The sequence below is a fragment of the Haliaeetus albicilla genome, chromosome 19, assembly GCF_947461875.1.
Source record: "Haliaeetus albicilla chromosome 19, bHalAlb1.1, whole genome shotgun sequence".
Classification (NCBI taxonomy): Eukaryota; Metazoa; Chordata; class Aves; order Accipitriformes; family Accipitridae; genus Haliaeetus; species Haliaeetus albicilla.
The window spans coordinates 2,403,815-2,428,192 of NC_091501.1; the positions used below are offsets into that span (position 1 = coordinate 2,403,815).

General features: G+C 59.5%; 1 protein-coding gene across 5 annotated transcripts; it reads right to left on the reverse strand.

Annotated features, from left to right (window-relative positions):
- Positions 1–1,761: 1,761 nt before the first annotated feature.
- On the reverse strand, positions 1,762–24,170 carry TRIOBP (TRIO and F-actin binding protein). Of its 5 annotated transcripts, XM_069807280.1 has the most exons (19): positions 23,937–24,170; positions 22,459–22,592; positions 20,572–21,012; positions 19,628–19,760; positions 18,269–19,252; positions 17,911–18,006; positions 12,316–12,372; positions 11,892–11,960; positions 11,376–11,465; positions 10,408–10,517; positions 9,398–9,956; positions 8,641–8,751; positions 6,495–6,642; positions 5,845–5,956; positions 5,190–5,349; positions 4,725–4,838; positions 4,326–4,412; positions 3,300–3,463; positions 1,762–2,565 (listed from the first exon to the last, which is right to left on the reverse strand). In XM_069807280.1, the coding sequence occupies exons 1-18, from the start codon at positions 24,048–24,050 to the stop codon at positions 3,302–3,304; spliced, it is 3,681 nt and encodes a 1,226-aa protein (XP_069663381.1). In that variant the 5' UTR covers positions 24,051–24,170; the 3' UTR covers positions 1,762–2,565; positions 3,300–3,301. The 5 variants fall into 5 exon arrangements, with proteins under 5 accessions (XP_069663381.1, XP_069663386.1, XP_069663385.1 ...); XM_069807285.1 differs by lacking the exons at positions 17,911–18,006; positions 18,269–19,252; positions 19,628–19,760; ... (1 more) ...; positions 22,459–22,592; positions 23,937–24,170 and adding exons at positions 16,191–16,228; positions 16,274–16,399; XM_069807284.1 differs by lacking the exons at positions 17,911–18,006; positions 18,269–19,252; positions 19,628–19,760; ... (1 more) ...; positions 22,459–22,592; positions 23,937–24,170 and adding an exon at positions 16,191–16,410.
- Between the last annotated feature and the right edge of the window lie 208 nt (positions 24,171–24,378).

The following is a 24,378-nucleotide window of genomic DNA, read 5'->3' on the forward strand; positions in this document are numbered from 1 at the left end:
AGCTCCCCTGCACCCAGGAGATAGCAATGCAGAGACGACAGGGCGACCGTATCGCCCAGCCACAGGCGAGACGGGGGCCGCCTGATTAATGCCGTGCTGGTTTGGGAGGTGGCAGCTCCCATCACCCCGGGATGACGGGACGCTCCTACCGAGCCGGTGGCTGATCTGCAGCTGCAGAGCCTCGAGGAGGGGCAGCTCAACAGCATGTCAAGCACCCACACATTTCACCCACGCTTACGCGACACGTTTATCGGGGTCAGCAGCCCCCAGTCAGGAAGGGGAAAAAAAAACCCCAAACAAACAACAAAACCACCACGCCAACAAACCAACCCAAACAAACACAAGATACCGAACCCCTCGGGGAAGGGGCTGGCGAGCCGCACACACCAGCACTCTGCAGTTCACCCCTCGCTCACCCTCAGCTTGCCCCCAGTGCCCTACTTTTGGGGGGTTTCCTCCTCCAGGAGCAGGTACAACCAGGCAGACTGTTGTTTTTTCCAAAAACAACGCATGCACCCCCTCCAGCCCAGAACACCATGCCCTGAACCCTGCTTTTTTTTTTCCTCCTGTCTTGGTCCCTACCAATCTCCCGTGGCAAGACCAAGCCCTGCCTGCCTTCCCATCTCAACCCCGCGGCGTGCCGAATGCTCGCCCCGTCCCAAACTCGATGGCAACAGCCATGTCCTTGCTGGGAAGCAGGGGGAAAAGCCTGGACCTCGGATGGGAGGGTTTCTAGGCTGGAGGCATGAGGCCAAGCACCAGCGAGAGCAAGCCTTGGCTCTGCACGGGCGCAACGGGGAGCCGGCTGCCAAGCTTGGCGCCTGGCCTCTTGCACCATCCGCCGGGTTGCCCGAGGACCTCACGCGCACGACAAAAGCCTGCAACCCTGTTTTACCAGAATTTGTGACTTACGAAGCGGCTTGCCTTACCTGGGGAAAGCAGTCGACACAGCCGTGCCCATGGAGGAGGGGGTCTTGCATTTGCCTGCACCCCCCCCGCCCCAGGGGCCACGGATACCACGGCGAGGTTATCGCGGGCTGAGCGAAGGCTGCCCTAACTCTCCTCACTGTGGCTGCCACTGCGTCCTTACGCCCTGCTTCCATCCCCATCTCTTGCAGTACTCCAGCCTCTCAGCCAAAGCATCCATCACCTCCATCCACGGGTCCTCCTTGACCCCTTCATCTTCCCCTCTTCAGACGGTGCCTCCAGCCCTGGCACAAACCCGCAATTAGGGCTCTTCTGTAATTGTCAGCGGCCTCTCTGCAGAGCAACAGCTCACGTTTACATTGGGATGGGGCTGAACGAGGAGCAGTCACCCCCAGATCCTCCATCCTGCTGAAAAGCAACGTGCTTCACCCAAAAACATGAGGAGGAAAGCATTTGAGATCCCTCTGATCTCCCCCAGGATCTAGACATACTCTACCAGTAATTTGCAGTGCCATCTGCCTCCACCGATACTAGATTTACTAATGCAGCCCAGGCTGAAGGTCCATGTGGGATTTTCGGACCGGTGTGGTGAAGCAGATTATTTCCCCCCTTGAACCCAAAGGTGGAGCAGACAGCTGGATAACGGCACTGCAGGGCTCCACTCGCTCTCCCGCCAGGGTCTGGGAGTGCTCCAGCTGCTTTCTCTCCCCAAATCCAGAGGGAGAGAAGTGACAGGTCAAGATGCCCCAAAATCACACAGGAACCTGGAAAAATGACCCCCCACTGCCACACTGGGTTAGGGCCACGTGGCAAGCCTTCGCCCCGAGGAACACATTTTTCTCAGCGAAAGGGGAAGATTTTATTAAGTTAAAAGTTGAAGGGCACAGCAGAGCAGCAGCAGCTGCCACCTTGGGGGAGGTTGGCTCTGGCGGGTGCAATAGCAGCCTCACAGCTCCTCTTCCCCAGAAAGGAGAAGCCCCGTGGCTCTGGGCTCCTGCCAGTTTGGGTTCTTGAAGGAGCCAAAGGACAGTCACGGAGAGAGCTCGATCATGCGGACTCTTGCCAAGGTCTCCTCTTTCAAAAGTCCCAGGCAAGCACGTCCATGGCAGACTGCCCCGGCGACTCCCTCCTATGGCTTGCATGTCTTCTCCGCAGGTCCCCGGGGCTGGCACGGGAGGGGGAGCGTGGTCGTTGCCGTGCATCCCAGCGGGGCCACGGAGACATTTGGAAGAGAGGGAATATGTGCTGAAGGTGGCGGTGTGGCTGGGAGCAATGAGGCTGGGGAGGGGGGGAAAACCAGATTCTCTTTTTCAGGTTAGAAAATGCTGGTGATGTAGTACGAGTTCTCCCCCCTCCTCTTCCCCTTCTTCCCAGGGGGAAAAAATTCCTCTACAAAATATAATTTTCACATATAAAATCCTGGAGAAGGTGCATGTAAGGAGCCAGTCCAAACAACGTGCTCAGGTACGCAGGCAAAAGGGGTTCATCAAAAAAGCTTTGGGAGGGGAGTGAGGAGGTTGAGAGGGGTGTGGGATTCCTCGCCAAGGCAATAACGGATGGGATTCAACCTCCCCCTCCCCGCAAGTGAGGAATGGAGCAAATACAAACCGAGAACAGATAAACAAATGAAGAGCAGACCTAGAGAGAGACAAAACCAGAAACGGTTTAGAAAGGCTCCACCGAGCGCAGAAATGCCGTCCCTTCTGCTCCCCTGGGAGATGGCCGCCTTACACGCTGCTACAGACAAACTCATCTCAGTGCTCACCAGCAAGCGCTGGCGGAGCAGGGTGACCCCAATCCCGACAGCCACGGCATCCAAGCAAGGAGCAGAAGCGTTCTGGACAACGGGACGCCCGCGTTCCCGTCACCCTGCTTCCCTCCCCAGCCGCAGCGGGGATGCCTGCAGGTGAGCGTGGGAGGAAGGCTGGGTCTAGTCGGGGCTGCTTTGATGCAGACCTAAAATTTCCATGCTGCGATGAAACCGCTTCAAAGGCAAACGCAGCAGAAACATCACCTACGTAAAGTAGCGCATAACTGCCCCCGCGCTGTCACCCAAGCCACAGGGCAAAGGCCAGCAGATCGCCGGCTCCCACCTCCAGCCCGGTTAAGCAGTAGTTGGTGCTGGCTGCAGGAGCATCAAGAGCAGCGCAGCAAGAAGGGGGCTGGGGACCTTGGGAGAATGTCAGGGATGACAGGAGGGCCAGGGGTGCAGTATGAGAGGATGCAAGAAGCAGAGAAGGAAGAGTTTAAGCCTAAAGTTTCAGCAGAGTGGAGCGGGAGGAACCGGTGGCTTCCATCCCCCTGTCAAAGTGGCGCAGCTGGTCTCAGCCACCTGCACCTGCAGGGAACATCGCAGCATCCCCGACGCTCACCGTTACTCGCCGATGCTGTTGCACAGTGACTCCTTCTCCTGCAGAGCCGCCATGGCCAGGCGCAGGTGCTCCTTCAGCTGCTCGATCTCTCGCTCCGAGCGCACCTTAATGTGATTCAGCTCTGCATAGACATCTTGGTATTTCCCTGAGGCAAATCTCTTATCCTGCCAGGGGAGGGAGAAGGACCAGCAGGTGAGGAGGGGGGAGCCAGCCCTGGGTTTGAAGCCCATCCCAATCTGGACCACGCAGAAACCGTTCAGAAGAAGAGCGTGGAGGTAGCACTTCCCAAACCCTGGGCTGGGGAGGAAGGCAGAGTCACTGGTCCCACAGCAGTGGGGATCTGCAGCATCAGAATTGAGGAGGCGATGTGAGCTTTACCATGGCTCATGCGTGTTTGGGCCAGCCGTATTGGAAAAATAAACCCCACCAGAGACGCAGGCCGCTGAAAGGGCTGGTCCCAGCCACTTATTCGGCAAAAAACTTAAGTGAGAAAGTTGTAAACTCCTGGAGCGTCACTGAATCTCAAAGCCTCTTTCAGGTACCCCTTTGGCAGGGGTCTTTGAAAATCCCTCTGAAGGAGCTGCTGCCAGTGGAGGGAGCAGCACACCCAGCAACGGTGCCCAAGGAAACACATCCACCCAGTGAGGGGACAAAAGGGGAAGAGAAAAGTGGCTGGGGAAGTGGAGTTTTCTGGGCAGGAGTCACCCAGGCTTCCCATCTGGGAAAGAAGGGCTCCTGGCTTGTCCACACTTATAGGTACATACATCTGGGGAAACCAGAAGCAAAGTCTCCATGACATTTTTCCCTGGTACAAGGTAAATCTACACCAGCCCACGCTGTCTGGAGCACACGGCTGCTATGCGCTTCGGAGCGAGCAGGGACAAGGAGCACAGGTGACAAGAGGGTTTGGCCTGAGCATCCCATCAAACCCAGCTGAACCCTGTTGACAAGCAGCGCTGGTGCTCCCCTCCCTCCCTTCTCCTCCTTCTCCTGCCGCTTTCCCAATGGCTCCCAGAAAACACCAACCTTTTGCATCATCTGCAGCTCCTCCCGCAGGCACTGCACCTCTTTCTTTAGGTACTGGAGCTCGTTCTCCTTCACCCGCAGCAGCACCTACGCCGGGGAGGTGGGAGAGGAACCAGAGGTGACTCAAAGAGCCACCATTTCGGAAAGGCCAGCCGGCCCTGGCGCAAGCGCGGTGGTGGAAAAGGAAGGAAGGGCCAGGAGGGCCGGAGCAGGAAAGAGCACGAGCGGCCCGGGGAAAGCGGCGGAGGGGAAGCTTGCGTACCTGCTTCCCACACCAGCCCCGCTGCTCCATGCGGCAACCCCCTCCCACACGCTCCAAGCCAAAACCACTGCGAGGACGAGACCCCCAGCACGGGGTAGGGACAGAGGCAGCGGGACAGCCGGAGAGGACCCTCATACCTCCAGCTCGCAGGAGCTCCGCTCGTTGTTGTGCGGAGAGCGGTCTCCAGAGCTTCGTGACGAAATAAAGCTTCGCAGCTTCCCGATCTCATCCGAGAGGCGGGTCTGCAGCTCCTGCAGGCAAAACCAAAAGACATCAGAGTAGCCATGGCACAGGCCTCTCTGCTGTCCTGGCCCCTCCATCTTATGCCAGCCCTGCTTTAGCTTAGAGACCTCCTTGTAAGCCCCTGCCCATAGGCAACGGCAGCACCTACAAGTAGCAGAATACACTTGCCGTATTTAACCCCATAGTTAAGATAAGCCCATCTACAGCCTCTAACTCTTAATTTTTTTTCTTTCTGATGATAAAACCTCAGAAGGGAACAAATACAAAACAGGTAGGGGAGTTTTAAACAGAGAGGCTGTGCTGTGCAAGGGAGGAACGCACTCTGCGGTCTCTGCTGGTGGGGAAATCCCTTCTCTTGCCTGGTTTTTCCGGAGGAGCTCCTTCCCCTCCTGCTGACAGCGCTGCAGTGTCTGCTCCCGCTCCTCTGCTTTCTGGGTGAGATCCCCGATTTCCAGGCACTTTTGGGAATACTGCTCAGAAAGCACTTGCAGCTCCCGCTTCAGGGAATCCACGTCCAACCTGCCAAAGAGGCCACCAGCTCATTGCTGCCCCACAACCCTCGCTGGCCCCTGGCCATCAGCATCACCTTCCCCCCTGCCATGGGCAGCCTCTGCCCACATCGGTCATTGGCACAAAAAAATGCTCCATGTGGACCAAGGCTTCAGTTCCCACCCTCCTGCACACGAGCATGGTGCTTCTAGGAGCTTCAGGCCATGCAGGAGAAACGGAGGAGCTTTCCATAAAGAAAATAGAGGGAAGAAGCTACAGGGAAAACAGAAGTCCTGTAGGGAACACAGAGGTGCTATAGGGAAAATAGCCAAGCAGGGGATAAACCCCCCTGCCCTACAGCTCCAGCAGCCCTGGCAGGCTCCGCTGGTCACCCACCATCCCCGGGGAAAGAGCTGGGGAGGCGGCAGGAGGGAGAGCTGGGGGCTACGGCCGCAGGTGGGGTGCGGTGACACTGGCACAGGGCGGCAGCATCGGGCAAGGGAAGCGGGAGAAGTGGTTTCTTACTGGTGCTGCTTCTGGAGGGCATCTGAGACCGAGCTGCATTGCTGGAAGCTTCGTGTCCTGCCCAGCTCCTTGTTCATCTCCTCCCGGTGGGCTTTCTTCAGCGCCTCGATGGCTGCAGAGGGCGACAACGGGAGATGGGGGATCAGGCTGTGCCAGCTCCGGCACATCTGGGGAAACCATGCCAGGGAACTGGCTGAGCTCTTTCTGCTGCAGGCTCCGGGACCTGTCTTTGCAGATTCCCTCTCCTTCCCTTCTGCCCTCAGGGCATCCCCCACCTTCTCCATGCCCCAGGATCATCCCGATGGACCAAATGCTGCTGAGAATAACACAGTGCAGTGTGGGAGCTCCCTGCCACCTCTGCCAGCCCTGCCTGCCTACAAGAAGGTGCTGGCCCCCTCCCACCCATCCACAGGGGCAAGACCCCATCTCCCACAGCATCTTTACACCCCATCCCCCCCGAACCCAAACAGACCCCTGCAGCACAGGTCCGAGAAGCACAAAGCTCATGCTCCAAGGAACATCAGCCTCACACCAGTAGGGTCAGCGGCGTGGCTCCAGATGACTGGGATGACTGGTTTCTGGCAAGAAACATTTGGGAGAGGTGGAAGGGACCCAGCTGAGCGGGGACACGGCTTGGTGTTCGCTCCTACCTGCTGCTGTCGCCGCCGCCTCCTCTGCGAGGAGCCGCTCCTTCTCCTGCCGCAGCCGCTCTAGCTCCCGCTGGTGGTGCCTCTGGAGCTCCTCCATCACTTGCTGGTGGGATGACTCCATCTCAGCCAGGCTGCGCTCGCAGGCCTCCTGCCGTGCCAGGGAAAGGAGTGGTGAGGGACCAGGAGGGCAGGAGGAAGGGCTCAGGCCAGGACAGGCACCTGGCTGGGCTAATGTTTGCCTTTGCAAACCTCACCCGAGTCCAGGGCCATTTTGCGAGGAGTGAGACCACTTCCCAGGAGGGTCTTTTCCTTCTCAAAGCGAGGTTATCACTGAACCCAACCATTTGACAGGGCCACACATCTTGCGATCCCCTTGTGCTTTGCAGAGGAAGAAACATTCCTCTTGCTGTTCTTAAAACTAAAGCAGCAAGACAAGAACGTTCCTCTTGAGCCAAGAGCTGGGAATAATGCACCCGACACCCCAGTCCAGACCCTCCACCAGGCTGCACTGCCAGAGAACCGCATCTCATCTGCTTTTTAAATGAAGCAGCATCCCCCAGAATCAATGAAAGCTGAGCCTCTTCTCCTGAAAAGTGACACCCTGCACTGCCCTGCAGCCTGACAGAGGCTGCCAAAGAGCCCTCCCCAAAGCCTAATGCTTAGGGATCCCCCTCACACAGCTCACCCTCCTTTCTGATGGCTCTGAGACCAAGGGGATGGGTCTTTCACCGCTAAGCGCTGTGGTTAACTGGTGTTACAGCAAAGCAAAGCAGTTCCCACCTTGGAGCTACGCCTCTGCTCTCCCTCCAGATGCTGGCAGCACTGCCTCAAGCCTCTCAGGAAGGGTTTGTTCACCACCAAACCATGCCAGAGTATTATTTTAAAAAGCCAGGGCCTCTAAGACATCAGTAGAGAGCCAGGAAACCATCGTGTCCCCCAACAGCCCCTTGCCACCCCATTCCTTCCCCCAGTACTAAGGCAAAGGCTGATATAAAGGGCACTGGAACACATTGTGGGAATGCAAGTCCTTGCTGGCTAAATCCCTACTGAGACATGGGAAGCTGGGAAGCTTCACAGATCGACCAGAGGAGAGGAAAAGGCGAGGGATCGATTTGGTGATCTGTCCACAGACTGGCAGCGAACCTCAGCAGGCTGAGAGAACACGAGCCCTTTGGGGAAAGGTCAGGTTTGGCCTCAGATGTGAAATGCTGGCCTTTTGAGCGAAGTTATTAGGAAGATAAGGTGCCATTCCTCCCCACTTCTTTTGCTTTTTTTTGACCATAAAGAGGCCTGTGAGCTGTAAATATTAGATCAAGATGACAGAGCGACTGCTAAGTGGCTGGTCTGGGCACCACGGAACATGTGAGTTTCTTTATCTGGGCTAGGTACAGCCAAATGACTGCAACAGGCTTTGCCAGCCCCAATTTCCATCCCCCCCCCAGTATCTTTCAACACATAGGGCACATCCTGAAATCTCCACAGCGTGGTGGAACGGCAGCCTCCGCCCAGGAAATCCCTACGGGATGTGACCCCGCTTGTTTCAGACGAGACCACGGGGGGTGGAAATAAATAAACAAAGAGAAGCGAGAGGCTGAAGCATGAGCAAACTCTGCTTGGCGGGCTTTCCCACGTGCCGTCCCAGCAAACGAACGGGCTGTGCTGTCAAAGTGACCTTCAGGGCTCGGGCGGCTCTGGCAGGGATGGGAGCTCCCCAGGGCCTGACGGACTGCTTTTAACAAGGGATTCGGGAGCCCCTGTTAGCAAGAACCACATGTGGTGAGCCGCAAACCGCCGGGGAACGCGCAGGCAGCTTGGCAGAAAGCTGCTGACCCGCTCCCGAGCTGGGGGACAGCTCACCCCCCCAGTCCAGGCCAGCATCATGCACAAAGCGGGGCACAGATCCTGCACCTGCACCTCTCCCTCTCCGGCTCCTCCTCCTCCTCCCCATTTATACTCTGGCCCCTTTAAGGCCAGGCAACACGCACCAGCCTTTATATAATTAACATTGATTACAAGTGGGCTCACTTAGGGTCACCATGGCAACCCAATGATTAGCGATACCTGCTCGGCAATGAGCCGAGTCCCAGCGTTTCCCAGTTTGGGACTGGGAGTGACCCCAGGGTCCCATGTCCAGCGCCCTGCTCACCTGTGAGATGTACCCCCGGGGCACGTGGCCGTCTCCCTGGGATTTCGCTGCCTCTCGAAGGCTCTCGTTTCGGGCCCGGCAGGACTCCAGCTGCGCCCGCAGTGACTGGACCTGCACCAGGGAGGGGAGAGAGATGCTCAGCCAGGGTTGGAAAAGTGCCGCGGCCTGACCAACGTGCCGCATTCGAACCCTGGGCTTAGGGATGGGGAGGACCATGCGCGGCCAACGGAGATGGCCGCTTCCCACGGGAATGGCTGCCTGCCAAGGGACCAAATCGGCAAAGGCAGCCCCAGCCTGGTAAGGGCTAGCAAGGAGGGGAGGAGACATCCCAAATTCCAGAGGTGGATCCGTGCTGGAGGAAACCACCACTGCATGGGTAGCTGGGACGACAGACAAGTGCACGGCTCTTTTCAAAGGCTGGGAGGTAAAGCACTTGCAGGCTTGGGAACAGCCAGAGAAGAGAGGCTGTGGATGTACTCCTGGGAAACACAGACTCCATGCAAGCAGTGCCACCAACTAACTTATCCTGGACCAAAATGTGGCCTGGGGAACCTCTCCAGGTGCGCAAGAGCAGGTCTCCAGCCTCGCGTTACCTGGTTGCAAAAGCTCCCATGCACTCAAGGGGTGGCAAATGGAGCCAGAAAGAATGAACATCTCCCTGCACCTCTGCCTTGCTCTTCTGCAGAGCCTCCTGCTTCCAGGCACCACATTAAGGGGCCACCAGAATCCCACTTTCAGAGACTAGGGATGCTCTTACCTCCTTTTTCAGCGCCTCATTGGTGTCTCCATGGCCCCCCTTGCTCTGGTTCAGCAGTGCCATCAAGGGCACTCGCCGCGAGTCTTTCAAGGGCAGGCGTTCCAGCTCCAGCCACTTCTTCTCTATCTCCTCATTCAGCCGAACCCGCTGGTCCTCTGAAAGCGGGGGAGCGGGGAGGTCCTGCTCCCCCACCTTGCGGGAAGAGTCTCCTGCTGGGCCATCGCTGTTTGGGACCCTGCCGTCGGGGGTCTCAAACCATTTTCGCCTCTCCTCTGAACGGACGGCCAGATCCCGCTCCAGCTCCTCATGCTTGGGAGTTCGGTCAGAGATCCTCAAACTCCCTCTTGTCCTCTGCAGGGACCCATGATTCCCAGGGTCCTGCGGCAAGGGAGACAGCTCCACGTAGTCAAAGGCATGGCGCTGCCCGTCCGCCTTCCAGTGACCACCCTTCGAGCTCCCCTCGGAGCCCAAGCCCGGCCGCTGCTGCTCCTCTGTCCGGAGTGAGCCCTTCTGGGGGACGCAGTTACGGAAGGAGTTCTCCTTATCGCAGTCAGAGAGCCTGAAACCAGAGCAGCAGCCAGTGAAGGAGAGGCACCACGTGGGAAAGGATGCCGGTGGAGACGCTGCCAACTGCCCAAGGCTCAGCCCTTGCTCAGCCCAGCGTTACAAAACCCCACCCTGAGCATGGAGCTGGGTCTGTAGCATCCCAGCCCTCGGGGAAAGGGGTTCCTCCATAGGGTGGGAATGATTCACCTCTGGTTCCAGCCATGCTGGTGGAGAAACCTGGCTAAACTGATGTGGCAAGGCAAAATGCGGGTGCAAGAGCAGGAGCCATCAGGCTCTCCTCCCCCGTCACCAGCTGGTGTATCTGGGCCATGTTCAGGAGGAGCGGAGGGCAGGGCTGATCTGGGAGCAGCCGGATTTCCAGAGGGGCCTTCCCAGTCCCTGCCTGCCAGGGGAGAGGGGCAGCAAGAGCGGGAAGAGGAGAAGCGGCACGGGGCAGCTCTTACTTGGTGACGTCCGGAGCGCTGACTGGGCGCACATTCTTCCTCAGGGCTTCGATCCAGTTGCGCCGGATGCCCGAGGTCATTGCTGACAAGGTGAAGACGGCATCCTTCGTCTGCAACAGGGAGGCAACAGAGACCCTGTCAGTGCCCAGCAGAGGTGCAGGCAGCTCCCACTTGCTCCCTGAGACCCCCGGGCACCCGCTTGCGTGGGTGCTGGACAGTGTTAGAGAGGCCACCCGCTGTCTCAAAGACTCTCGGGGCCAGGAGGAGGGGTGGGAGCGGAGACACGCTCTTTGTGGGGAAGCCCGTTACGCATCCTTCATGAGACCATCTCCAAGCAAAGGCAAAAGAAACTTTGCTGGCACACTTGGCCAAATGTGAGCCGGTGCAATCCAGCTGTTCAGGTGCTGGGAGCTGGGCACCAGCGCTGGGGTACAGCAGCAGGCTACAGGGAAACCCAGACCATGAAGTGCCCAGCCCTGCACACCCACAGAAATACAGTTTTTTGTACTGCCTTAGCAGCCACCTCCTGCTGCTACAGCAAGTAGCCAAGGACAGGATTGTACCGGCGCCAGATCCAGGGTACAGGCTATTACTCGGAGCACGGTCAGCCAGGTTACACTGAGATCTGCAGTGCTTGCCTCTCCCTCCCCAAGGCTCTAGAGAAGCTGCCTTGGCCAACGGGTCAAGTAAACACTCCTGGCATTCAGCTCGGCTCCTGGGCCGTCTCCAGCACAGCCTTTGGCCAGCCCTGCAAAGCTGCCTCCTCCTCCTCCCTTTGCAGGCGGGCAGCACTCGTGTCCCTGAGCACTGCCACCCACACGTCACTGACCAGCCTTGCTGGGCCACCATCCTGGCAAAAGGTTTGCACGGCTTGCCTCTCGGCATCTCGGCACAGGGAGGGAGCGCGCATTCCCACCCGGCGTCCCTTGGTGCTGCTGCCCCGTGTCCACACGGTGCCGGACACTCACGTGTATCTGGAAGCCATAGTTGCGCTGCACTGCGAACTCCGTCACGTCTGTGCAGGAGCGGAGGTCGATTTCTCCGTCAAGGTCATCAGCCTGCAAGCACGGCCACCCGCTAGGACATCAGTGCAAACCCAGCTTTGAAAAAGCCCCCCATCACCTGCCGGCACCCTAACAGAAGCGCAGGCTGCCTCTGCCTTCACCCCACAGCTCCCACACAGCACGGGGAGTCAGCAGCGTGGATGGAGAGCGTCAGAGATGCCCAGCCACAGGACCGGCCCTTCTCCTCACCTCCCACCACTGACAGCCCCCCCAGGTTTCACCACCCCACTGGCCCGCCTTCAGACACCCGTCCTCTTCGTCACCCCTTGGCAAAGAGCAGCTCGCCACCTCCAGCGCCTTTCAGGAGGACGTGACGCTGCCGCTTCTCCCGGGAGCGTGCTGGTCGTGCCAGGGCTGCGGTCCTCTCCCCCCTTGGCCGGGAAGGAGGACAGGGGCTGGAGAAAGTCCGGCCGTGCTTACCTCCTCCGCGTTCGAGTCCCGGTAATACCTCAGGCTCGAGTCGGTCAGCACGAACCAATGTTTCTTCCACTGCGGGTGGATTGGGCACGGGGAGGGAAGGGAAAAGACAGGAGGGAAACGGATAAGCAGTTACCGGGGGAAGCGTAGGAACAGGGAGGGACGCTCTGCGCCGTGACCTCTCGGCCTCCTCTTCCCCCTCCTCCACGTCCCTTCCAGCTCCCCCTCGTGCCCCTCGGCTGGGAGAGGGGCACCGGGCGAACCTCCGTGCCCGCACACAAAGCGAGGCACCTCCACCAAAGGCTTCCCGCTGTCCTTCCCAGCAGGAGCGACCTCAGCAAGTGAGGGGGAAGGAAATCAGCTGTTCACCAGGGGATCAATAGCTGCAGGGGCTGGGGGAAGAGGCAGACCCTCGCCTCGGGCTTACCTCTCCCGGCTCGTCCAGAATGGACATCCATCCCTTCTTGAAATTGAGGAGATCCGGCTGGAGAGGAAAGGACAAAACAGAGGGTTACTGTCTTGGAGAAACCCACAAAAGGGCTTTTCATGCCAGGGGATGGAAGGCGAGTCCCCAGTGGCAGAAAGACAGTGGGAATAGCCTGGCATCGCTTTTAGGAAACTCATGGGGGTGTAGGACCCAGTGGTGAAGGAGAACTGGATTTAGCTCTTGGCAGCAGGCAGTTGTTCCTGTAAGAGGAAGCAGGAGATAAGGAAAGAGGTTTAAAAAAAAAATTGAAGGAAAATATGCAGCAGGGAGGTTTCCACAAGGTGCCTTGGAGGTATTTATTCAGAGAGGGGGAGGCAGGGACAAGGGGAGCGGGCAGAAGGGAGTGCTCCACCGCCACCGACGGGGCTTGCCTTGGAGACAGAGGCAGAGTTGCAAAGAACCACAGGCCTTGTCCAAACCCTCGCCATCCGCCATCCGTGCCCCAGAGCTACGTCCCGCCGGTAACTTCACCACTGATCATTTATTAAAGACACAAGCAGCTCTCTACAAGAAACAGCCCTCACCGCAAACGTCCAGGAGGCAATTCAACAACTGTGAAAACACGTTGCCTTTAAACGACGTGCCCCAGGGTAGAGATGAAATCAGAGTCACAACCAACGCTTGATCCTCGACCCTCTCTAAGACTCTCCAAGATGCTGGGGGCTCCTCTCTTACCCAGCTCTTTCTGCCCCCTCCTGCTGCAGAGCTTGCCCTCTGCCCAGCCTCAGCCACAGCTACGGAAGAGGAGGACGAACAGAGTTTCACCCAGATCACCCCGTGCTAGAAAGAAGTTTCCCCCCACCCCCCACCTCCTCCTAACCTCACGCCACTGGTGCGGCATCCCCAACCAGTTTATCTCCTTCCCAAGGTGGAGCTTCAGAGAGCTGACTCAGGGGAACCGCTCTCCCTGGCTTTGCCTTCAGCCAAACAGGCTCGAGCTGCTCCCTCCTCCCAACCCTGCTGGCTCCGGAGAAGTTGCACCACCAAATAATTCAGCCCAATGCCTCTTCTCCCCGGGGAAGCCAGAGTTTGCCGATCTGCCCCTTCTTCTGCAGCCGAACCAGGCGGGGACAGTGACGGAGAGGTGACGGTGCCAGAGCTGGACCTCCCAGCGGTCTGCAGCAGACCTGCCAGCCCGGAGGAAGCCACCAGCAGTCCCTCACGTGCCACAACTACCACCCGCGACCAAGCTGCCGAGAAGGGGTGGCTCGGCAAGCCGACGGGCCACTCTGCACCCCCCGAACGAGCCCGGCGGCCGGCCGCGGCTGCCCGGCAAGCCCAGCTCCCCGGCCGCCCAGCTGGGCTGAGCCTTCCCCTGCTTTCATCTCCCCGAGCTGCTGCTCTTGGGTTACACCCAAGGTTATGGGGCGGCAAGAACCGAGGACGTCCCGGCCCACCGCGACGCTCTGGCTATTGGTTCGAGCAAGCATGGGGAAGCCCGCCAAGGGGAGGGTCACCGGCTGCTACAGCTTCAGGCCTGGCCAGAAGCATCCAACGGTGGCCCCGAGCCGCCCGGGAAGGGAGGCAGGCAGGGAAACCGGAGCGAAAGGGCACGGGGGACTCCCACACCTCACCTCCCGCAGAGGTGATGGGCGCCGCTGGCAGCTGGGAGACGAGGGGGACGCACGCATTCCCATCCCTACGGACCCGAACGTCCCACTGCCGCCCTGAAAAAGCACCCCGAAAATTAATTCCTTCCCCGTGGCAGCAGCTCCACCCTTTTTCCCGTTATCCCTTCCAATCCGGTGACTTCAGCTCCGGCTCCGAACTGGGAGCGGCAGGAGGGAAGGAAAGGAGGCGAAACGTCAAAGCGCAACCTTCCCCCCTCCCGGGACGCACGTGTGCTCGGCAGAAGAGGTTCTCTGCGGGCAGGCTCTGCGGAGGTGGAAAAACAATACAGGGAGCAAAAGAACTCCTGTTTGGGAGTTTTGTACGGATCAGCTGGGTCTCGTCTGATTGAGGATTTACAATCCCAAAGCATTAGGTGCCAAAATAACGAATGTTAACTGGCTGTATGCCCCTGGGAAAACCAGCAAAAAGTCCTGCCAGAACCACTGCCCCTGATGCAGTGCTGGGGCCAGAAAATCCCCCCGGAGGGCTTCTCCCAAGCGGGTGAATTGCACAGGGGTCATTTTCCCTGCCAGCCCCATTTTCCCTGCCACTCCCAGACACAGAGCCGCAGCTCTGGAATCGGCTTTGAACTATTCTTGTCAAAGAGGGGCCGGTACCATAGGACGAGGCATCAGTTCATGCACAAAGTGCTTAAAGCCACTCTTCTCCCCCTCCCCACAACCAAATTCAGCTTCCTCATCCGGCATAAAGAGCTCAGGATACCAGCAGAGAAAAGAGCGGGGTTCAAACCGAACCCCCCACCCAGAGGAAACGGCTCAGCAGTGGGAGGAGGAAATATCCAGGAAAGCCGAACCGCTGGGAGAGATCCGGGTGCCGGAGATGCAAGGATGCGGCAGGATGCACCCCCGGTAAAAATGCACGGCCCTGCAACGCAGCTCGGGGCTGCGGATGGAGAGGCTTAGGCTTGGGAGGTGGCAGCAGCAATTTTGCCTGGTTGCATCCGTACCCACCAGAGTTATATGTTCAGCCCCACAGCTGGCCGGGTAGAGGCACTGGAGGGGGTCCCAAGGAGCTGGGGACATAGGTGACATCTGGAAGGACTGGCTTACAAGAGCAGGTTAAGGAGAGGCAGCTGCCCGTTCTGGCTGAAGAAGGGCTACAGGGGAGGTGATAACAGCCTGCAAGTATCTGAAGAATGTAAACACCAAAGAAGGAAAGGGAATGGGGTGGGAGCGAAAGAATGGCTCCTGGGTGGTACAGAGGCGCTGGAATGAAGAAGTGGAGAAGAGGCTGCGGCAGGCTGAGAAAGCTCAGTGTCCGAGGGGGGGAAAGCTGGGATGGTCAGGTGTGCTCCTTCCATCGCCGTGCCTCCTGCTCTTCCCGCTCCCAAAAGCTCCTCAGGACCGCAGGTCCTGGAGCGCTCCTTCACCTCTGAGAGATGGTGCAAGGGGCTCTCGGCCTCCCGGAAAGCACAACGTCTTCTCTCCTCCAAAAAGGGAACCTGCTTCGCAAGGCGCGGGCCCCAGGCCAAAACACAAAGCAAAACCGCTCCGGCTCAGTTTAGTGGAAGCAAAACCGCTCCTAGGCTGGGGCACCCATGCAGCTCTCGAATCTTGACGTGCTGCAAAAGCAAGCGGGCGACAGGCTCGCCCTTTCCCACCGCCCCCGCGCGAAACGCCGGCGGGCACAGCCCGGCCTGTCACCTCCATTACCCCACTCTGCTCAACAACCTTCCTCTCGGGCCGGCAGGCACCCGCACCGAGGAAGCCTTGCCCCAGGGGTGGGATGCTCCCTGCCCCGAAACCGCATCTGGTTCCCACAGGGAGCAGGAGCTCCCCACACCCGGGGGTGAGGAGGCGGGGGGGGGGGGATGCGGATTTCACATCCGACTGCGGTCATCGGTGCGGTGAGCTCGGCAGGCCTCAGCTTTGGGATGTCTGTCTAGGTGGGCTGGTGCCCGTCTCTAACGAAGCGGCTGAGGGGAGCCCTGGAGGGGTACCCGGCGGTGATGGGGAAGGCGGACAAGGGGGCACCGACCCCTCAGCCGGAGTGCCCCCCGGGGAGCAGCAGGGACCCCGCAGAGGCGGCTGCTGCCAGCCGGGGGGGCCCCGCCGCCCCTTCCCCAGCCCCGCTGTGATCCCGCCGGGCACCCCTAAGGCCCGGCCGAAAGAGAAGGAGAGCGGCCGGGTGGAGAAATCCCCCCCCCAACCCACCCCAAACCCCGCGGGCCGGTCCCGACTCACCGTCATGGCGGGGGCACCGCGGCCGGCGGCGGGACCGGGACCGGGACCGGGACCACCGGGACCGGGACGACCGGGACCGGGACGACCGGGACCGGGGTCGCGGCGGGGCCGGGCGCTGGCAGCCAGGGCGGCGGGGCGGCTTCAGCGGCCGGGCGGCTTCCGTGGCCCCACCATGCCCGCTCCGCCGCCTGCCCCACGCTCCCTTTTTTTTTTTTTTTGCAATTTGGAAAAAAAAAAAAAAAAAAAAAAAAAAGAAGAAAAGGCGGCGGGGGGGGTGGGGGGAAATCAACCCAAAAAAACTTTTCTTTCCTCCCCCTAAACTTCCTGGGAGGGCCCCGGTAGGCCAATAGCAGCCAGCCGCCGCCGCCCCGGCCGCCCGCAGCCAATGGAGCCGGTGGGGCGGGCGAGGCCGCCGGGCAGCGCGGAAAAGCGGGGGGGTGGCGGGGGGGTCGGCCCCGGGACGGCGGCGATGCTGGGGCTGGAGCCGCGTCCCCCTCCTTCCCCGCGGGCCCGGGTAAAGATGAAGCCTGGGGAGGGACCCCCGGGCAGCCCAGCCCTTGTGCAGGCAGGGTTTTCTTTCAGGCAGGGATTATTAATTTTTTTTTTTTTTTTCAGGCAAGGATTTTTTTTTTTTTCAGGCACGGATCTTTTACAGGCAGGGGTTTTCAGCAGTCCCGTCCATGTGTGTTGCAACACAGCGGGTTCTTCACCTTCGGTCTTGAAGCTGCTCGGTTTTATCCCCCGTCCCCAACCCCCAAATCAACCCCTAAAGCAGGGATTTGCAAGCTTGGCGGAGGTGGCAGCAGGTCCGGGGGGGGGGGCCTCTGGTGCCACCAGAAAGCCAGCTGGCATCGGGAAGGGGAATTGCTAGAGAGGGTCGCAAAGGAAAAGGGGCAGGGGCTGCGTATGCCAAAATGCCGGGCTCCCCTGTGCAATTACAGTGAGGCGATGCTTCTCACCGCAAGGCAAAGCAAAGGTGTCTGGCCCAGAGCTCGGTGCTGAAGAAACCTGGAATAGGTGGGGTGAACCAGCCCCAGGTGTGCAGGGAGAGCTCAGGGCTTTGGGCTCCTCTCCAGCCCTGGGCAGGGAAGCGAGGGAAGGGATATCACCCGTTTCAAGTTTCAGAGGCCTTTGGGAGCTTCCTGCCCGGCTGCAGTTTGTCCTTGTATAAAGCACAAAGCCAGGCACTAGCAGGGGACAACCTGGCCAAGACGACTGATGCACACGGAGAAGGGATAGAGGCAGGCACTCGGGCGCAGCTGCCAGCTACACGGGCTCCCGGGACACTTTCTGCAGCCCTCCAGAGCCGCTCCCATGCCATTTTTGGTATCCCAGGAACGCCAACACAATTGACCATATCTTCTTTCATGCTGCTAAAGCCCACTTCATCCCCATAAAACCCTCGGTGCCATCGCAGCACCGGGCAGTAATAAAGGGAAGTAAAGCAGCTATGCTGAGTTTTTTGTCCTAGGTCTACTGCTTGCCTCTCTCTGGCTTTAAAAAAAAAAAGGCTCTGTGCCTCAGTTTCCCCACCTGAGAAATGGGCGAAGGACAAAGGAAAGGGGGGGTGTTTAGTGAGCATGGTGTCCAAGAGGTCATGGGAAGGCAGCACCGTGCTGATCCTCCTCAGATCAAGTGCTGGAGACCCAGGTGCTGCCCACAGTGACTTCCAGGGAAGGGCAGCTGCCCTTCCTCACCATTCCCAGGGCCTGGCCCCTACCTTATTGCGCTTCTCACTGGCGTTCGAATGTGGCTGCAGGCTTCCTGAGGAGCCGGTGCTGCTCTGCGGTGGGAAGGTGCCTCCATCCAGCTGGGGCTGCAGGGGGAGAAAGCAGGAGATGAAGCCATGGGGGTTTAGTCCTTGCCTAGGTTTCCCAGATCCGAGCATCCGCCTCCTGGCACGGGATGGTGGGGGAAGCATCCTCCCTCCTCCCAGTGTCAAGCAGACAGCGCAGCTCCCCTGGAGAAGCAGAGGATCCGGGGTGCACGGAATTGCATCCCGGGGACCCACCCACCCTGTGCTTGCCAGTTTTATGCCTGGTGGGATCCCTATGAGCTCTGGCTCCTGCCCTACTCACAAGGTAAATGAGAAGCCTCTTGTTCCCCCAGTTGCTTTCCAATGGCTTCTCTGGATTGTTTGTGTCTCGAGTGTGCTCAGGACCCTTCCACTCATCCTCCAGCCGCTGTGCTGGACTCTCAGGCCTTTTCCAGCTGTCATCCGGCTGTAGCCCTACATCCAGACATCTAGTGGGGCTTTTCCAGTCTCCTTCCAGCTGGCGCATCAAGTCGGCATGGCACACTGGCCTCTGTTGGCGCTTCCAGTTCTTTTCCCACACCTGCGCTTGGTGGGCATCCCCCCGACCCCTGCAGTCCTGCTCCAGCGGTCGTGTTGGGCTCACAGGGCGCAGGGGCTTGCCTCGACCTTTCCAGTCATTGCCGGTGCCCTTCCCGGGGTGGGAGGGCTGCAGCTTTTCCTGGAGGCTCTGCCAGCCGCATTCGGATGGCTTCCCGGGCCCCCCAGGGTGCAGCGGCTTGCCCGGCTTCACCCGTTGCCTCTCTGCCCCCCGCACTGGGCCGGGAGGGGAGATCTCCTTCTGGCTTCTCCACATGCTCTCCGTACATCTCCCGGGACTGAGGGACCGTGGCGGTGGCCCTAGCCGGCTCAGCCTGCTGTTATCCGAGCCTTTCCCAGGGCCCGCAGGGTGCAGGGAGTCCCCTCGGCTCTTCCTTTCTGGGGCTTGCCCTGTACCCCCAGCCTGCCAGGTGGCTCGACCCCTCTCCGAGTTTTGGGGGCGGCCAGGCTCCCCTCGGCTCCTCCAGCTTTTTTCTGAGTGCCAGGGAGGGCTTGTGGGCTCCCCTGCCCTCCTCTCTGACCGGTGGGACAGACTTGCGGAACGTGGGCTCCAGCTGCCTTTCTCCAGCAGCCAGCCGGGGCTGGCAGGGCGCTGGGGATCTCCCCGGTTCCTGCTGGCCTTCTCGGGGTGTCGAGTCAGGCTGGGGGAATGGAGGGGCTCCTTGGGGTCTCTGCTGTGCTGCTCGAGGTGCCAGGAGAGCCGCTGACCCTAGGGACATGGGGGAGAGAGAGCAGAGAGTCCTCTTTAAAAAAAAAAAATAAATGCCGATGAGCGGGAACAAGATGGGATTAGGGCTGGGAGACAATTTGGTTTAAATAGTTCCCCAGACGGCAATTGCACCCCTGTGCATGGAGCCAGCCTGTACTGAAGAGAAGCCTCTTGCACCCAAAGGGTGAAAGGGCTGCTGCCATTTAAGAGCCAAGAGTCCCAGTCCATGGCAGGGGGAGTGCTGGGAATAGAGGGAAGGGGAAGCAGGGGACTGGAAGAGAGAAACACATGGCAGAAATAGAGGAAAACGTGGCAGGAAAAAGCAACGCAGCTTGGGGAGTTGGGATGGGGTCCTGCCACGCAGCCAAGCCTCACCTCCCTGGGCAGGCTGGGGCTGGACTGCCTCTGGACTAGGTGGCCTTTGCTGGGTGGCACTGGGGTCTTGCCATCGAGCCGGTCCACGCGGCCCTCCTCCAAGGCCTGGAAGGCCTCCAGGGTCTCCGATTTCCTACGGGCACACAGAGTTTGTCTGGCCGCTGCCAGGTTCAGCTCAGAGGCAGAGCCCCTGCGGACCCCACTCCATCTAAGCCTGACCCCACAGACCTCCCTCCGCCTGCCCCAGACACTGTGTGCGCCGTAGCCTCTCCCTGTCCCCGTGCCTTCAACCACCCCAGCTTTTGGGTCCTGCTGCCTCACCCGTGTCTTCTTCATACTATTCCTTAAGCTTCCCTCCCTCTGGTCCTTCACATCCCACCCACCTGCCCAGGATACTTCCCTGGTCCCCATTTACATCCCCTCCTGCCCTGTACCACCGATGCTGGAGCCACTCTTGCTTCTCCAGCCAGGACCCAACCAGCACTGGGTACTTCTTGGCATTCCCAGTCCGTTCCTGAGCGGCTCCTACAGTGGACCCTGGATCCCTGGGGAGCCACTGATGCTGGGAGTGGGGACCACCTCCGTCCTTCCCCTTTCCGTGGCTTGCCCTGCTTTGCGGCATGTCCTGCAGCTTCCAGGAGGTGGCTGTGAGGATGAGGAGGGTGGGCTGCTCCCTCCACCTCCAGCAGCTCAGCTTCACTCCACCTTTCCAACGGCCTCAGCTGCCTGCGTGCCGCAATGGGGGAGCATCCCAGGCCAGGAGGTGCTGAGCCTAAACCCAATCCTTGTTTTAAGGGAAATTTAAGCACAGCTGAAAGCTAAGCTTTGCCACCTAGCCCTGCTCTCTCCCTGAGGCACAGCGATTTGGAGGTGGGGGCCCCCCGGCAGCATAAGGGGGGGCAATCCCCCACCTCTGACCACCATGGAGACCCGTTGCTTCTCACCTGCGTTCGCAGCCAAATATCCTCTCCACCTCCACCCGGCCGGGGCTGAGCGTGCGGGAACCACAGCGGTCGACAGCATCCCGCTGGCTGAGGCGTTTGGGCTTGGGCAGGTCCGCCAGCACCGTGTACTCCTGCCTCTCCAGCCCGTGCCGTCCCTCCGTGCCCCCGCCACCGGGGTGCCCACGGGGCTCCCGAACCCGGGAGCCGGCAAGGTGCCCGCCGCCGGCCAACGGGTCACCGCGGGCCAGCGAGGAGCCGGTGGTGGCACGTGGCGGGGTGGATGCCCAGGGAGGGTCGGTTTTCCGGTGCTTCGGCCAGCTCTCCTCGGGCTTCTGGCTGGTGGGACGGCGGTCTGGGACGGGGAGAAGGCCGTTACTGGGGGAGGCACGAGCAACGCGGGATGCCACCACATCCACGGCAAAGCAGGTCTTCGGAGGAGAGCTAGAAACGGTCCAGGAGGGCAGAGATAAAACCCAGATTCCCTCCAAGCGGGGCGGGAGTGTTGGGATGCAGCACTGCGAGCCGAGGGCACGCCAAACCATGCAGACAGAGAACACCCGGGAGACCCACGGTTCATGGTCAGCACACACAGAGATGCCGTCTCATAGACTGTGGGCCTCATCCCTTTGCATGGTGGCCACGGAGGTGTTGAATGCCTCCCGGGATCAGAACTGGGTAAAGAGATGCTAAATCTAAATAGAGATCTGCCATGAACTTCAGAGACCCCCGGGTGGAAAGCAAACCAGAACTAGGATCTCACACGGGAGCAAACCAAGTGTACCTGCTTTCAGCGGGCAGATTTCTTTCCTAAAGCCCTGGGCCTCAGTTCTCACCCAGGATCCAGAGGGAACGGGCTGAGCCCACCTGGCTCTGTCTGCCTGCAGGGCTCGTGGCCGCATCTCCTCCTTGTGGCCTGTGTAGCTCATCATGTCCCGTTTGCCTGATCCCAAAGTGTTGTCCCACAACCGGGTCATTTCCCCGTCCTGGGAGACAAGATAGGGCAGATCTCTGCAATGGGGACTGGTGGCTTTTGTGGGCTGGAAGGAGGTAAGAGCATATATGAGAAGTTAGAGCCCGTTCAGCCCAAAGCTGCTGGTAAAAAGGAACCAGGAAAGGAGCTGGGTGAGCATAAGATGACCCCAGCCCAACAGCAATGGGCATGGCAAGAAACAACATAGGGAAGTCCGCATGGGGGAATCCAAGAGCAAATCTCATGTGCTCTTTAGGGGGAGAGCCTCATTTGTGGGGATTAAGGGTCTCAGCTGATCCCCCCTCACATCTCAGGACCTTCTGAATGTGCCCAGCAGAAGTGGTATTGAAGAGCCGAGGGGGCTGGTGAGAGCAAAATAACCCAGACCACAAAAGATCCCCATCTCACCCTGGCAAGCGTAGAGTTGGCTTCGGCACAGGCGCTGGGGTCGGTGCCGGTTTCTCTGTGCTCACCCTCAGCTCCAGGGCTGAGTGGGGGATATCCCCTGCTCTCGTGCCAGCTGTGGGTCAGGGAGAGAGGACAGCTGGTGGTCAGCACAGCCCGCAGAGCTCAGGGGTGGGTGGCAGTGCCAGCAGTCCAAGCCATACCGGCTTTCTCTCTACTGGATGGGCAGAGGCTGGCAGAGCCCATCCTGGGACCACTACCCTTGCTCTAGAGGCAGTGAGGAAGAAGACGACTCTTTTGGTGGCCCCCTGACCTCTCCTGGGACAGCCAAGAGGAATCCAGCTAGAGGGCATGGCGTGGAGGTTGCTCAGCCCTTTTTTCCCAGGCACTGGTGTGCAGAGCATCAGGGAGAAGGCATTTAATTTCCCCCTGCTTGGCTTCCTGCTCCCCCTCCTCCGTTCTTCCCACCAAGGGTGCTCGTTGGAGCAGCGCAGCTCCCAGCTGGTACTCACCGCTCCGTCCCCTCCACTGGCCCCACGCACACGTATACCTCGCACTGCGGGGTTAAAATACGGAGAGCATCCCAGGGCCCGCCTGGGTCTGCGTCGCTGCTGCCATCACGCCCTGCGACCTCCACGGCATGCTCCTGCGAGGAAGAAGGGGGTGCAATGGTGCAATCAGCGTGTTGAGGATGAGGAGGAAGGCTGCCGTTCGTAAACACCTGCTTCTTCTACCTCCTCCGAGAGCAGCCTGGCCTCTGGGGCTCTTGATGCCTCTCCCAGCTCACCGTTGAGATTTTTCTCCTACTTCAGGAGCCAGAGAGGCCCAGCACGCTCCTCTTTGATGCTGAACGCTGCAGGCATCCCAGAGACAGCGCGTGTGGATAAGGGCTCAGGGAAGCTGCCCCCCCGCCACATCAGAGTTGATGCTGCTGGCAGCCGCTCTCCCTCGCCACCCAGATAACCCGAGGTGAAGCAATGGAGCCAAGAGGGAGGGAGATTTTTGCAGAGAAGGCTGTAGCCCCAGCCCCTGCCTCTCTCTCTCTGTCAGGGCTTGCAGGCATCTCAGCATCCTCCCCAGCCCCGTTACCTGCGGGGCTTACGAGCAGCAGCGGGGGAGGCTCCAGGGAGCCGGCTGTCCACACCGCCTTCCCTCCAGCGTCTCGCCCGCACCAGGATTCGCTCAGAGGCGATGGCTCTGAGCAGATCGTGGGCGAAGGGCTGAGGTAACCTTAGAGGGCCCAGGGCCAGGGGGAGAGAGGGAGAGGGCAAGAAAGAGAGAGGGAGGCTCATTACTATTTAATCATCCCAGGCCAGTCGCTCCTGGAGGACAGCGAACAACACGAAACCCTCCGTGAACATGAAACCGGCTGTCACCCAGTCGGAGGCAGCCAAGCAGCTTTTGCGTCCGGCCCTGTGCCGAAGGACCATGTTGGATCAAGGTATCCAGAGCCCAAAATTCTGTGAGATTTATCCCCCTCCTGCTTCTCCCCCCTCCCTGAGACCAGCTCACTGCAGCTGCCCCAGGGACAGGACTCAGCCCTGGCCCTAAACCAACAGCCAGGGGCCACAGGGACAGCCACCAGGACAACATTTTAGGCAAGGCAGGATGTAAATGCTGGCAGGCATCAAGCAGAGATTAATCCAGGGCGGGTCCCTGCTCTGCCAGTCGCCCCTTCCCTCCTTGTAGCTTTGCATCTGCAACATCCCTGCTTTCCCTTCCAGGATCTATCAAGCCCCTGGTACCTGGTGTCCAGCTCTTCCCTGCTAAGGCAGCTCCCGGCTCTGACCTGGGCACGGTTAAATGATGGATTCCCATGCCTGGGAAGACTCTCTCCCCATGCAGCTTTTCCCCAAAGACATCTAGAAAGTCCGGCTGAGCCTTTGTCTTAGGGATTTCCATCTCTACAAAGGCACATGGAGTCCCAACATGGAACAAAGGGGCCCTTAATGAAGAATTCATAGCCTCCAGGTGGGATGGAGGAGCTCACCTGGATAGCATGCTGGTGAGCCCCTGCGGCTCGGAAACAGTGCTGGCACAGGCTCTTTGCAAATATGTTGGCTTCAAAGTTCATGCAGGGCACGTCATCTACTGAACCAGACATTGTCGATAGCAGGGACGAAGATCTGTGGCTGCTGGGCTGCTGGCAGGGGGCAGCCAGGAGGAAAAGGAGGAAGGAACAGCAGCAGAAGACCAGAGCTTAGAGTCCCCCAGCCTCAGGCTCCTGTGGAAGCAGGAATGTTATTCCCAGACTGAAGTTTGCTGCTCTCAGCTGGCAATATTGGAATCAAAGGGCATCCAGGTGCAAGGTGATCAGTATGATCCATATAATTATAGTTAATGAAAGGGTAGGCTCCAGCAGGGACCTCTTTTAGAAGAGGGCACTGCACTGCACCCTCAAATGACTGCTGACACCCCCCAATTTGGGAGTC

Bases quoted from the DNA above. Each gene is read 5' to 3' on its own strand.
- TRIOBP (XM_069807280.1), bottom strand. From the start codon at position 24,050: ATGTCTGGTTCAGTAGATGACGTGCCCTGCATGAACTTTGAAGCCAAC. The intron at 22,593-23,936 runs GTGAGCTCCTCC...TCTTCCTCGCAG, and splicing joins CTCACCAGCATGCTATCCAG to GAGCATGCCGTGGAGGTCGC. The intron at 9,957-10,407 runs GTAAGAGCTGCC...CTCTGGTTTCAG, and splicing joins AGCGCTCCGGACGTCACCAA to GCTCTCTGACTGCGATAAGG.